Here is a 14,691-nt window from a genome sequence, read left to right as displayed (position 1 = left end):
CAGCCCTAGAGTGAGGAATACCCGAGTTCAAATCCAGTCTTAGTGGTCCTGGGCAAATCACTTAACCCAAATTGCCTCAGGGAGAGAAATTTAATCGGGCCAACACCGTCATTACTTATGGAAAGACTTTTTCCATAGATTGCCTTATTCCTCTTCAATATCTTACATCAAAGCTTTGTTCTCTGTTCACCACTTACCTAAATGTATTTGGTTTGGACACAAGCTACTAGAAAGTGTGGACTGTCTTATTTTTGTGTTTGCAACTTATTGGAATATAGCAAGGGATTACTAATTTTTGCCCGATTTATTCCTAGAAATGATTGGTTGTGCCAGATTGTTCCTTGTAGTGAATTCATTTTAACAGATACCCTTTTCTGAGGCATCTACTAGGATGTGAAAATATTCCTTTTATATGCAACCCACTTTTAGGAAGTGGTGCTTGTAGTAATTGAATTTTTCTTGTATCATATCTTTCTCTCTAAAGGATGCCGTTATTATAACTGCTGCAAGTTTATTTAGCCAGTGTGAAATAAAAAAAGATTCAATATGAAATAGAAACAAATCAAGTTAACTTAACAACTAAATAATAACACAATAACTTGTGAGTATCAAGCAGCTTACTTACTGACAAGTTCCTTGATATCTGGAATGAGTTAATGAAACTCTCTACTATAACAAGATGGTATCATTGGAAGCTAGATTTTCATGATAGAGTGATTCTAGAGTTTAGGATATTAAATAGTGGCTTTATGTAGTAATATATGAGTGCCTGAGGAACCTGTCCCTGTAGGGAGAGGTTATTATCTGACTTCCTTTAGAAAGAATGCAAAATATGGGTAAAATTAACTGTTGCTTTTCCATGCAGATATGAGTCAACATGTCCCTATTCTAGATCATTTAAACTAGTTACCAAGAGAAACCCAGTGGGCAAGGAAATGAAATGTTCACTTAGGAAAAAAAAAAAGGCAAACGTTGCTCATTTGCTTTATAATTTCTTCCTGAGGAGTCTCATTGTGATTTTCTAAATCTTCAGCTATTTCTATTTGAGTTGCACAGGAAATGTTTTTGTTCCCATTCAGTCGTCTTCCAATGAATCATGTGTGTATTGGGTTATTTTCTGCACAGTCCAGGGCCTAAAGAAAAACATGCATCTGGCTTGTAAATCAGAATGAAGCATAGATGCTTCAGTCTGCTACGTATTGTGTGGCTGCCCCTTTTGTTTTACAGGTCCACAGTGCGGAGGGTGAAGACTTCTTTTGGCCCCTAAATGATTACATCAAGGCACCTTTAAATCATATATGACATGTAATATTTGCTACCTGATCTACAGCACTTACAATGATGATTTTTGTTCTTTTTCCCCTTTCCTTTAGAAATTGCCCCCTGGTTACATGAGTTCAGAGCGAAGAATGCTGTGGATTTCTCTCAGCTAACATTTGACCCAGGACAGAAAGAACTTGTTGTAGGAGCCAGGTGAGAAATTTTCTTTGTCACCCAGTTTTGGGGGGACTCAATTTTGCTTTTATTTGGTTAAGCATGAGCATTTGAAACATGGTTAGAAACTACTGACTAGCTATTAATTATTCATTATTCATTTTAGCAATGGAAACCAGCCTAGAAAATTTAGTTTGTGATTAGCACACCAAAACTTGACTCTATTTCCAGTTATGCTGCACAAGTGAGATAATGTATACAAAATAATTTTTAACCCTTAAAGTACAATGCAGATGCTAGCGACATTTAGAATAATCTGGCCTTGGACAAGTGACTTCACGGTTGTTTGCTTGTTTTTGCTTTAGTTTTTTTATCAGTAAAATTAGAGGGATAGATTTCATCTCTCAGAGATGAAAATATTTAAGGACATCAACTCAAGTCCTTTTCTTCATGTATCAAAGATTCTACTATGGGCCTACCATGAGAAAGGCTTTGAGTTTTTCCCCTAGTATTTAGTCCCTCAGCTCCGTTCAAACCCATGAAGTATTTGCTATGTAAAAAGTAATTGTGCTAGGCATTGGGGCTACAAGGATGGTAAATAATATGGCATCTGCTCATACAGCAGTTACAGACAAATAATATGAATAAAAGTATAAGCAAAGTTGTATAATGAGAAACAGAGTATGATAATTGTAAAGAAGAGATTCAGATGAAGTGATGTGAGAAATCTGAAGAGGAAAAAACTCAGATTCAGGTTGTAGAGGGTGAGGAGAGGGATGGAGCAGCAAAGAGGTTCATCAGTGTGGAAATGGTTGCATCTGAGCTGGGTCTTCAAGGAAAAGAAGGTTTGCATCAGGCAGAGATTTGGAGGAAATATATTCCAGGCCTAATAAAATGTGAGCGTTATAGGGATCTAGAGAGAATTGGGTCTGGCCTTGAGTAAGTTATGAGATGATACAATTTGCCTGGTCAGTGGTTTGGAATGAAAATTGGCTTTCAGGCCAGTTTATTTATTCTGTCCTTAACTTCTGCTTGAATTGCAGGTTATTAGTGCACACGCAAACACACACACACACAAACACATACATGCACACACACACACACACACTCACTGGTAAATTACTTATGGTTGGGAAAGAGGGAAAATATAGGCACTATCACTGCAGTTTCTATTGCAACTTCTTGTTCTTGCAGGGAAAAAAGAAAACAGTTGTTATATTAAGGATCATGAAAAATGAAAGTTAGGTTATATTAATGTTTGCTCACATATATAGGGTGTCAGTTTCTCTCTGTACTAGATTCACCTTACCCGTAGTAGTTTCAGGTATAACCATGTTGTATTTATGTAATTATCAGTGCCCAAGGGAGTGCTAACACTTAGCAATGAGGCTTACTTGGAAAATATGTTACTTAGTGAGATACTGATGGGGTTTGTGTGCTCCCAGAGCCATCATAACACACACATCTTGTCACTCCTTTCTAGAATTTTAGCAGTAAAATCCCCAAAACAAATGGAAGAATTGTGGGAATGGTTTTATGTTGTTACTGATACACTCAGATTTACACCTCAAGTTTTCAGCATTCAAGATTAGTGTCATTGTGAGGATTATTTACATTTTGATTTTGACTTTTGCTATGTTAATATCAGATAAAGTGATTTTTACTTTGTGTTTATTAGCAATCTGTTCTTCCCTGTAGAGTTTGTGTATAAAATCTTTAAGAATTATATGATATGAATAAAAACACAGCAAAAAACAAAAGAAAGCTTGGAACGAAGCACAGAAAAGCAGGGCAGCTCTGAAAACTGTGTTGTATTTATTACATAGTTTTTTTAAAAGTAGATGATGAAATGGAAATTCATGGCTTTATATTGAATCCTTCTATGTTGTGCTGTGTACCTGGAAATATTCATTTTTGTCTTTTTGTATTTGTTTAAAATAAAAATAAAATTAAAAAGAACTGTATGATGCCAAGTAAGAATTATTTCTTTGGAGGGGGGTTCTCATTTAACTCTGTGATTGGTGTGCAGAACTCCTAGTGTGAGAACACACTCCACCGCTGCAAATTGACAATTCATCTTTAACTTAATGGTAATTATTTCATCTTGTTTCAGATGTCCATAACTCTCTAATTAGTTCTACTTATGACTACTTTGAGAAAGTCCAAAGATTTATACTAAGAATTCTGACAAGCTTATTTGATTTAACCTACTTGACTTGACCTATAGCCTCTTCAAATTCCTTGGTCCTCATTTGTGCGGCTATGAACTGAGCATGATCTAGGCAGAGGCAGACCTAATCCCTGGGGTCTGGCCTCCAGTGTTGGAGAAGAACCACCTTTTATTCTGATGTATTTGGAGCTTTACTATAAATTATCAAATTTTTTTTGCCTATTATGTTCCAGGTACTGGGGATATAGTAAATATTATGTGTTATATATATTTATATGTAAATATAGTAAATATATAGTAAATAAAAATATGACACTGGGAATAGACATATAAAAGTTAAACTTCTAATGGGAGAGACAGATGTACATTCATACACACACATTCTAAGGCGGGAAACAAGTATGTACATAGCTGTACATATATGTGCACACACAGTGCTTAGCACAATTCTTAGCAAATAATAGGTACTTAATAAATGTTCATTGATTTATGCTAAGTACCAAACTTCATTGAAATGTTAAGATGTTAACCACTATAAAGACCTGCAGTCCAAGGGTACAGCAGAATGCATTCCTCCTTAAAGTCTGGCTCTGGGCTCTAGTGGACAGGGTTCTAAGACTATTCTTATAGATCCACATCAAATTTTTTTGATGAGGTATTGTCCCTATTTGCATAACTTTCTTTTACATTACCAACCAATTTATTCTTCTTGATTAGAATTAAATCCAGAGTCAGTCCTCATGTTATTATAGACAAAATTGTTAGCAAAAAAAAATGCTAAAAACTTTTGCTTTTAAGCAAATAGTACTTTCAGAAAATGTCTGAATTGTTGAATTCTCTTATAACTATTATACACTTTGCCTCTGATCTAGTTAATAATAATAGGTAACATTTATGTGCCAGGTACTGTGTTAAGTACTTTACAAATATTATTTCATTTCATTTCACAACAACCCTGGGAGGTAGGTACTATTGTTATTTCCATGTTATAGATAAAGAAACTGAGGCAAACAGAGACTAAGTGAATTGCTCAGGACCATGCAGCTAGGAAGTGTCTGAGGCTAGCTTTGAGTCAAGGTCTTTCTGACTCCAGGCCCAATGTTCTAGGCACCGTGCTTGTCACTCATATTTTCTGTAGTTTGATGACCTGTAGCATCTTCCTCTAACAATTATCACTTTAGTTTTTCTTCCCTTTTATTCTTTCCAAAATTCTACCCACCCCAGTTCTACTCAAAGGTGTATGGTAAAGGGTTTCTGGATCTTTTTAATGCACAGTGACTTGTGACTTCTAATGTGCTGTCCAGCTCTAAAATCCTATGGCCCTATTTTTATTAATAGCAATAACAGCCACAGCATTAAAATTTTATCGTGTTTTTACCTGAATTATCTCATGTGAGACATTACCACTCCATGAAATTGTTACTGTATTATTATCTTCATTTTACACATGAGAATCATAGTCTTCAAGTGAGTTATCCAGGGTTGTACATATTTGTAGGTGAGATTTGAATCCAGGTTTTCTTGACTCTAACTCACTACTATGTCATACTGCTTTTACATTGCCATAAAATCATTGGTTCTGTCCTATCAGGATTTGCCAACACCTCTCACTTTACTTACTTGTTACAATACTGAGTTTCCTTTAACAGCATTCTGTGCACTGTTATATAGATACTCTGGCCATATATTTTATTTTCCATTGAATTTCTCACTTCTGTTCTCCGTTCCTCCCTCCCAGCAATTTTTTTACAAAATAGAAACCTGCAAGTGACTTCAAATACTTGTGATTCAGATAAATTGCATTAGATAAAAATCTCATCTCATTACTCATTCTGTCCTGGAATACGGTACATGGAAGATCCTTGGACTTAGGCCACATGCCTGAATCTCATGTATATACCTTAAAGGCCTATGGTGCCAAGGGCTTCCAACTTCAGTACTTAATCTAATTTACTTGCCCCATTAGGTTAAAGTACATGTTTTTGGCAAATACCTCCTCTCTTATTCAACTCCTATTTTTTTGTAAATGTAACCCTAGAATACACTCTCACCTACCAATTACTTATCTTTCAATACTTGCTGTGTACACAGATCCTAGCCCTCTTCCAAAGTACAACAATGCCACACACACAAAAATTGCCTAATCCCTAATGCTTCTCATTTCTTTTTGTAGATGTGAAGTTACTTATGTTCCTTTGCAGTCACTCTGCGTTACTGGTAGATAGGGGGAAATATTTCTATAAAGGGGGAAAATGTCAATCTATTTCCCGCTTTTAGCACTGGAACATCCCAGTCTCTTAACATTGCTATCTCTCTGCCACCATACTTCCATTTTTGAATTTTAGGGTAATTCTACTGTCATTTTGGGTCATACCTATTATCCTTCATGACAATTGTTTTACAGTGTTATATGACCATTTCCCCTCCTTTTCCTCTCCATATGAATCAATATTAATTATTATAAACATGACTTGGGTGATGTAACAAATGGGGCTAAATAATGTATTGACTACTATGTAGAAAACTGTGACCTGAGTGCATATACCAGGTCATTTTATGAAGAGTGATAGTAAATGGACCTGTGATTTCATTGGTTTAATGATCTTCCCAATGAGGATGCTCTGTCCATAACTACAAATCGGTGCTTTCTTTGTAACTTTCAGCTTAGGGAGTTTCCTAAAACACTGAGATGTCAAGTAAATTGACATATTATTCCACTTATTTAGCATTAAACTGCACTGCCTTCTATGTGTCACTTGAAAGGGGTAGGAATTGTGTACCTGAAGAATCAAAAATATTTGTTTGCCTATAGCCACAATGCTATAGAACTATCCAACTCCATCCTTATTTGAAAAGGGGGGGAAATTATTTATCCCTATTTATGAAATGGAATATTTGGTGAATCTGTTTTCAAACATATGATTTTTATTTTTCTCATAAAATTGTCTCAATCTCTTTTTGGATCTTTAATTTTTATTATTATGTAATAGTATTTCTTTTCCCTTCTGATACTCAATGATTGCAATACATTCAATCTGCAACTTTTTCAATGCCTATGTTTCTCTTCTTCATGAAGTCTCATTAGACTATTGAATGATCAACTTCTGGAGTTGAAAGAAAACTGCAAGATGTTGTTCCAAAGGGCAGTGATTAATGAATGAATCAATGTTCTTAAGAAAGGTTTTTAGCAGAGTATCTCAGCAACCTGTCCTGTAATGTTCATATATTTTGGCAGTAACATGGATCAAGACATGAAAGGCACGTTCATCAAATATGAAGTTAACACAAATAATAGCTAACATGTTGCTCATGTATCCAAGACAGCCTTGATGATTGGACCAAATCTAGATGAAATTTACTAGTGATAAATATAACATGAGTTCAGAAATCACCTGTATCATTATTAGGAAAGTATAGCTAGACCATATGTCATGTGAAAGTAAGACCCAGGGGCATAAATCAACAATAAAAATAATAGCCAAAACCCCTCTAACATTGTCTTATACTTCATTAATGGAGGCATATTATCAATAAGAGGAGGGATGATAGTTTCCCTATACTGATGTCTAAGCAGAACACTTACGGAATGTTGGTTTCTGATCTGGGTGCCATATTAAAAAAAAGAAAACATTTGGAAAACTAGAGGCTGTCAAAGGAGAGTGATTGGGTGATGAAAATAGATGAAATCATGCCATTTGAGGATTGTTTGAATGACCCGGCAGTGTTTATCACTGATCAGAAAAGCTTTTGTGGGGACATTAGCTGCCTTCAAGTTTATGAATGGTTGTTCTTTGGAAGAGGAATTAGATTTCTTTTGTTTAGATCCAGATGTCAGAATTAATAGCAACAGGCAAAAATTTCAGAAAAGCTGATTTTTATTTCAATTTAAAAATAATTTTAATAATTAAGGTTCTAATTACTAGTTTTTTGGTTGTTAGAGCAAGTTTCACGTTAATGTAGCTGTAAAAAGAACAACTTCTGAGGAGGCCATTTCAGGGAAGGACAAGAGATAATCATGTCAAGGACTGGGTTACTTTGAGGGGGTCACTTTGAGGGAGAAGAAGGAAGACATTGAGTAACTTCTTGCAAATATATTCTTGCTACTACTGAAGGTCTGTTGTTTCTTATGCTGAGGGACTTCAAATATTTTTAGTGCTCTTAAAATATGGTGTATTAGGACAAATATCCTAGTTGTATCTGTTTTGGTACTTAGATCTTCCCCAAGCTGCGATGGTCTCCCAGCAAGTAGCAATTTCCCCAACAGTAGATTCTTCAGGCAAAGGGTGAATGATAGTCTTTTAGGTAGAATATAGAGAGCCTCTTATTCAGGTTTTGGTTAGACCAGATATCCTCTGATGTCTCTTCCAACTTTGAGGTTCTGTGAGATTGTCTATAAAAACAGCATCATTTTACAATTGAAAAAACTGAACTTAATTTTAAAGACTTGTCTATGAGTACTTAGCTAGCTGTTGACATAGCTATTAAAAAGGCATAGATCTCTTGACTACTGGCTCAATGTTCTTTCCATTACACTGTGTGTCCTCAGAGCTCCATATAATTTTCACAGGGAAGTAGGGTGAGACATGCAAATAAAGATATTTATTTTAACTGATTCTTTTTAAAATGGTGCTGTATACTTTATTCCCCAGCTTCCAGATATTAAGTACTTCCTTAGTGAGGACACTCTATTACAATACTTTTAAAAAAATTATCAGACAGTCTTTCCTTTCTACTTTCTCCTAACCACTGAAAAGAAACACCATCATATAAATCCAGTGAAGAAAAATAAATTCTCACATTGACAGTGTCCAAAAATGCATTTCTTATTCTCTCTGTCATAAAGTGAGTAGCATTCTTTTTTATTAGTCAGTCCACTGGAATCATGATTGATCATTTAAATGATAAGAATTTTTACATCTCTCAGAACTGTTCATTTTTATAAATTATTCTTTAGATTCAGCTCATTTTATCCGTCATCATTCCATACATATCTTCCCAGTTATCTTTGAAATCATACATTGACTCTGTTAGTGCTTGAATGCTTGTGCCAAAGCATTTCTTCACCTATTTCAGTAAAATTTAGCAAGTCTGAAGAACTGTTTCAACTTCCAAAGATACTGTGCAATCTACTACTATTTCATATTTTAGACATTCAGAAAATCTTTATAACATTTTAGCAGTTCCTGAAATAAGGATGTCTTCCATCCACATTCTTTAAAAACACTGTCATTTACACTGGCAGCTTTAAATTAGTTCATATTAATTTTCCCACTACTTGGAATTTGGCATCAAATCAGTTATTACCTATCTTCCTATATATTAATAAAAAATAAACTTAGATTGTAGAAATGGATGGTGAGGAAGACTTTCTAAAAGAAGGTTTTCTTTTTCCAAATCCTTTAAAGGTGTACTGGGAAAGCAAACTTGTGTAACACCACAAGGTATGAAATTTGTAGTGGCCTCTCTGCCCCTTTTTATGTTCTTTGATGCATGGTGTTGATACCTCAGAAAGTAATTAAATTTGTTGTGGCATCCCACTTTCCTAGGATGTTATAAAGTAAAATTCAGAATCCAAACACCAATGCATAGGGAAATTGCCAACATTATCAACTCTTTTCATTTGTACCATGTTATATACAGGGTACCTTTTGTTACTGTAAGTTTGACTTGAAAAAGAAGACAAAAGAGAGAGAGAAAGACAGAGAGAGAGAGACAGAGAGAGAGGGAGAGAGAGACACACACAGACAGAGACAGACAGAGAGAGAAAGACACAAAGAGAAAGAGACATACACACACACACACAGAGACAGACAGACAGACAGAGACAGACAGAAAGGGGGGGGGCATGGAAGGAGAGAATTTCAAAAAACCATATTCCTTCCTGCTGTCAAAATATGCACTGTTTTTCCAACCTCTATGCTTTTACTTCCATTATTTCCTTTTCTCAGAATATCTTTTTTCCCTCCTGTTTGTTTATTGGATTTTGTATGAATTGTTAAAGCTCACCTTGAATGCCACTGCTTTCTGTAAAATTTTCCTCATCCCTCAAGTAGCAACCTTCTCCCCTAGTCTCTATTTTGCAATACTTAATACAGCAGTAAACATTGTGTATTGCCCTTTTCTGTATGATGTAACATTCTTAAAATTGTTAGAATTACCAAAACCTAAAGAGAGTTATAAACAAAAGTAAAACAATAGGTTATGGATCTTTGAGGTGCTAGGCTTTTTTCTTGAGGGATTATGTATTTGTCATTTCATAAATTATAAAGTGGAGTGAAGAATACTTAGAGTCTTTTGAAAAGTATAACAAAAAGCATTATTATGCTATTTTATTTGGATCAAAGTTTTGAAATGACAAATTTTGTTACATATTCTGTCAATTAAAAAAAAAACAACCTCAAGTCTTAGGTACATGACACTCACTTGTTTTCTGTAATATTGTAAAAAAAAAAAACAAAAACATTTAACACATCTTTTAGACAGGGTAATTTTAGGACTCTGGTATTTTACTTTAGTAATAGATTGGTAAGATTACTACTACAAAGCAGCTTTATTACTGAACCATGAATGGTTTACTATAGAAGCTATGACACTGATAAAAAATAATAAAGTACTTTATTTTAAATTAAGTTTATTTTTGGTGTTATACAATTTGTTGTAAGTGGGTATGCTAAACAGAGAACTGTGTCCTATAATGGATGAAGTATTAGCTGGCACAGTTGTATACAAATTACCTATAATCAGTATTGTTTGAAATACACCCTGTATAATTTTCACATAATAACCTAAAGAGGAAAGTTTTGGAACACTAACAAAAGAAAATGACAAATAATTTTCAGTTAAATTAGCAATATTAATTCCCAGATTTGAGTTTTGGAGTTGATCATTTTTAATGTCATTAATAATAAAGGACCAATAGATATAGATAATTGCTTATAATATCAAATGCTGCACAGCAGAAACAAAAAATTATTCCTTATTAAGAATTTTAAAGTCACCTAAACCCACCATATGGTGTATAGCAGGACATTATTTGTTGATCTTTGGTTCCTTCATTCTTAAAAAAGTTTATCATTCATAAACCATTTTTGAAAGTGTACCTGTATCTAAATATGCAATTTTCCTTTTTTTTTTTTTTGACTTTTTGGTGCTTGAGTTTTTTCTTTTGGGATCTTGATCATATTACATGTGATATTTCTTCTTGTTTCAATTACTTAACTTAACCCTATATAATTCCATCATTGATATAGAAACCAAAATGAAGGGCACAAGTTATTACCATCTAAATTGGCACATGTATCTGACTGATACAGGGTATATGTTTTAATAGAAGACTGTGAGATATAGAGAAATAAATTTGTAACAGGATATAATAGAATCAGTTTCATTTTTTGAATAAGATTTTTAAAAAAATTCTATGTTATTTCACAAAGATTAGATGAAAAATAATTATAAAGATCAAAGATAATAATAAAAAAAAGCACATAGAGTAACACAAAAGCTGTTTTTTAAAAAGAGATATTTAGTAATACATCAGGTTGGATAATCAATGGATAGCCCTTGATATCCTTGGTAACTTGGTTCCAGGAGAGTTAACAAATTTAGAGGAATGTCCCCACACACTGTTGAACTCCCTGTGAAGGACTTGTAGGAAGATATTTGTGCAACTCTGTCTCACAGAAATCCAATTCATAAGCAAGTCATCAGCCTTGTGTAGTGCCAATGTGATATTCACAGCACCTATAGTGGTCATGAATATCCCAGCACAGTTCTGAATCATTAAATACAACAGACTCTCCACATGGAAGACAGAACCAAAACATTTATTCAGACACCAGAAAGACAAATCCATCATAGTAACAAAAATCTATGCACAATAGAAAGCCACATCCATCATAATCTATACACAGTAACAATGCAGAGGATAACACAATCCCCAAGCCTTCCCCATGCTAGGACCTTCCCACAAACAAACAAACAGTCACGAGCCTAGCTGTCTGCCTCCTCTCTCTCCCTCCGTTCTAACTGCTCTCATGACTAATTTCCTCTCAGCTCTGCTCTAGCTCTGCCTCTTCCTGTTCCATCTTGTATTGCCCAGGCAATATTCACAGCACTGAGGACAGCTATGAATATGCTGGCATAGTTCTGAATCACAAAGTCTAAAAGGCTTCCATATAGAAGGCAGAAGAAAAACATTTATTCAGACATCAGAAAGCTAAATCCATCATAATAGCCAAGAAGTCGATACATATTAGCACTACTGAGGACAAAGGCATTCCCAAGTCTTCCACCCCTCCTTCCACAAGCAAACACTCATGAGCCTTGCTGTGTTTGCCAGTCTGTGCCCTCCCTCCTCTCACTAACTTAGGTTCTGCTGCACCCTTCCTGTTCCACCCATTCAGCAAGCTCCTCCCACCACAGGCTCCATGTGGTCCAGGCAGGCCACATGGGCCTATTAATGAATGGGAAAGATCTTCCCATTTAAATTACCATTACACCTTGATGTCATTGGTCTTCATTGAAATAAAGAATGAACAGCAAGAACAATAGGCAAGAGTTATTCAGCATGAGAAAAGGAGGATCAGTGGTCATCTATGCCACTTTGCTTATACGGATGAGATCAGAGATTTATCTAAGTATGTCTGCATGTATATGAGTATATATGTGTGTTGTACATGTATAGATGTGTGTATGTTTGAGAGAGAGAGAAATAGAGAGAAACAGAAAGACCAAGGTAGACAGAGACAGATACAAATAGCACACACCATACAAAGGAGAGATACAGATACCAAAAATGAATTAATTTATATATGGAGAGGTAGCATGATATAATGAATAGAGCTATCTTGATAGATTTTTGAAGACTTTCATGTTTCAAACTTTCTGCAGCAACATTTTGTGTCTCTATTTGTCAGGTATTTAGAATGTTTTCATTGACTTATGACCTTTAGAAAGAGGCAGTGTGGTGGGATGGATAGAGGGATGTCTTACCTCTGACACATATTGATTTTGTGACATTCATCAAAAAGCATTTATTTACCTGCTATATACTATGTGTCCTGATGAGTAAGTCATTTTTCTTAGTGACCCAGGCCACTCTCTAAGAATAAGTTACAGATGAGCTGCCAATCTGTGTCAGTAGAGATAGTTTCCACAGAGTTCCCCATGCTGATGAAATTCCAAGTCTGCCCCCACTTCCACTCTCAAATGGATTTGCATGTACATACACATGTGACTTATAGGAACACACATATGTATACATGAATGTGCACATATACATATGCACATACATATTTATGCAAATATAGTGGAGGAAGACTTGTGATTTCATTTTTATAGAGAACTCCCTGTGAGAAAATTTCCTCTGCTAATGATGATCAACATTGGCTTTGCAATTTACAATCTTAATAAGTTAACTGGGGCATTGGGAGATTAAATGATTTATCCAGGGTTACAGAGCTACTTGTCTTCCTTAGTTCATGACTGGTCTTCCCTCTACCAAGCTTTGCTGAATCTTATCTGTGCATATGTATGTACAGATTGCCATCTGAAGCTTGTTAGAGTTACTATTATAGAAAGGATGAAAACTATCTATGCATGTCTTTGTAGTTCCAAGTGCCCTGGCTGTATACCATCTCTCCTAGAGCTGGGCCTATACTATGTACTTATGATCAATTACTACCTTCCTATTTAAAATGGGAAGAGAAATGAATTTCAAATCTTATGACTGACTTTTTCATTACACCCCAATTCTATCAGAATTCTATCAGAATCTGGTTCTTTAGAAGATAACAGAGGTAAATTTCAGACACCTACTTGCCCTACATATATGCCAGAAAGAAATTGTTGCATAGTGGAATAACATAAAAGTCAATTTTGCTACATTTCAGGAAAGTGGTATGAGAGCATACTTTAGAGACTATGAATATTTTAGTTATTAGCTTATTAAGATGAAAAATCAATTCTAATACCTGTAAGAAAAGGATGGGATAAATCAAATATCCAATGGATCTATAAGCTGCATAATAAAAAAGCCAATTGTATAGTCAGAAATTATTACTCATTAAATTTTGTACCCTGAAACTATAGGGTATACACTAGAATCAAACGTGGTGGCTTTTCTCTTGGAGAATCCAATATACTAGTGGGAGGGAAAGTTAGAAGAGGAGATCAGAGTGAATGTTACACTGGGGGCATTATTGAGGATACATAAGGGGCTTCTACTTATTTTTTGGCACTCACTGAAGAGCTTTTCCATCTGGAACTCTCATTCTTGGATACCTTAACATTGCAGTGATCCACTAGAAAAAAACTTAGTATTGTTCTCTTTTTTTTAATGCTATACAATAGATAGTTTTCTGGTGTGTTTTTCATTACAAGTCAAATCTGATTTTTGGATGTGTCTTCTACAACAGTGAATATTCATTTACTAATATCTGTTTCATCCTTGTATACATTGATAGATTGATTTTCTTGTCTTTGTTGTCTTTGGATCAAGGGAAAATAAAACAAACTTTGAAAACAATCAAGATAGTCTATGAGAATTTTGTAAAATGATTTCTGCTTATTAAGATTGTGTGACTGTGAATTTAGAACACTTTCCAGCAGTGGTAAGCCTATATACTTGTTAAACAAGATTAATTTTCAGATTGTTAGACTTTGACCAAAAGGACATTGGTTGATTTGCTTCAGAGAGCAAACATTTAAGTAAGGCTAGAGTATAAATTAGATGAGATTTGATTTTTCAGTGCCTCACCATCTCTGTTGATTTAGTCATAGGTTACAATCTCATCTGTGACAGGGCGTTAACACTTGATGATCCTTTTATGGACATACAAACTCTTTTGATTTAGTTAGAAAAGAGAAAGAGGAGAGATGCACTAGTAGATTCAGCCGCAATTGAAACAGAGGTCAGAACTCTCATCAAGCGTCAGCGTTGTGAGATGCTATGTGGAAAATACCCCATACTGCAGACTATAAACCATAAAGAAGGAATTCTCTTTCTCCTATCAAGTTCCTTCCTAAATGCCTGAAACCTTTCTCTCTCAGCATGAAAAGACTCCCCATCCCTTTATTTGCCAGTCAAC

At 35.0% G+C, this 14,691-nt stretch overlaps 1 protein-coding gene across 3 annotated transcripts in view; it reads left to right on the top strand.

The window, feature by feature from the left end:
* Window positions 1-14,691, top strand: part of SEMA5A (semaphorin 5A) — a 660,701-nt gene that overhangs the window by 251,779 nt on the left and 394,231 nt on the right. For all 3 annotated transcript variants that reach the window (XM_072605411.1, XM_072605412.1, XM_072605414.1), the window contains exon 4: window positions 1,374-1,473. In XM_072605411.1, the coding sequence (XP_072461512.1) occupies window positions 1,374-1,473 (100 nt within the window). The remainder of the gene's footprint in view (window positions 1-1,373; window positions 1,474-14,691) is intronic.

This window comes from Notamacropus eugenii, chromosome 4 (genome assembly GCF_028372415.1).
Source record: "Notamacropus eugenii isolate mMacEug1 chromosome 4, mMacEug1.pri_v2, whole genome shotgun sequence".
NCBI lineage: Eukaryota > Metazoa > Chordata > Mammalia > Diprotodontia > Macropodidae > Notamacropus > Notamacropus eugenii.
The sequence above is the reverse complement of the archived record's forward strand: the minus strand, read 5'-3'. Positions and strand labels throughout refer to the sequence as shown.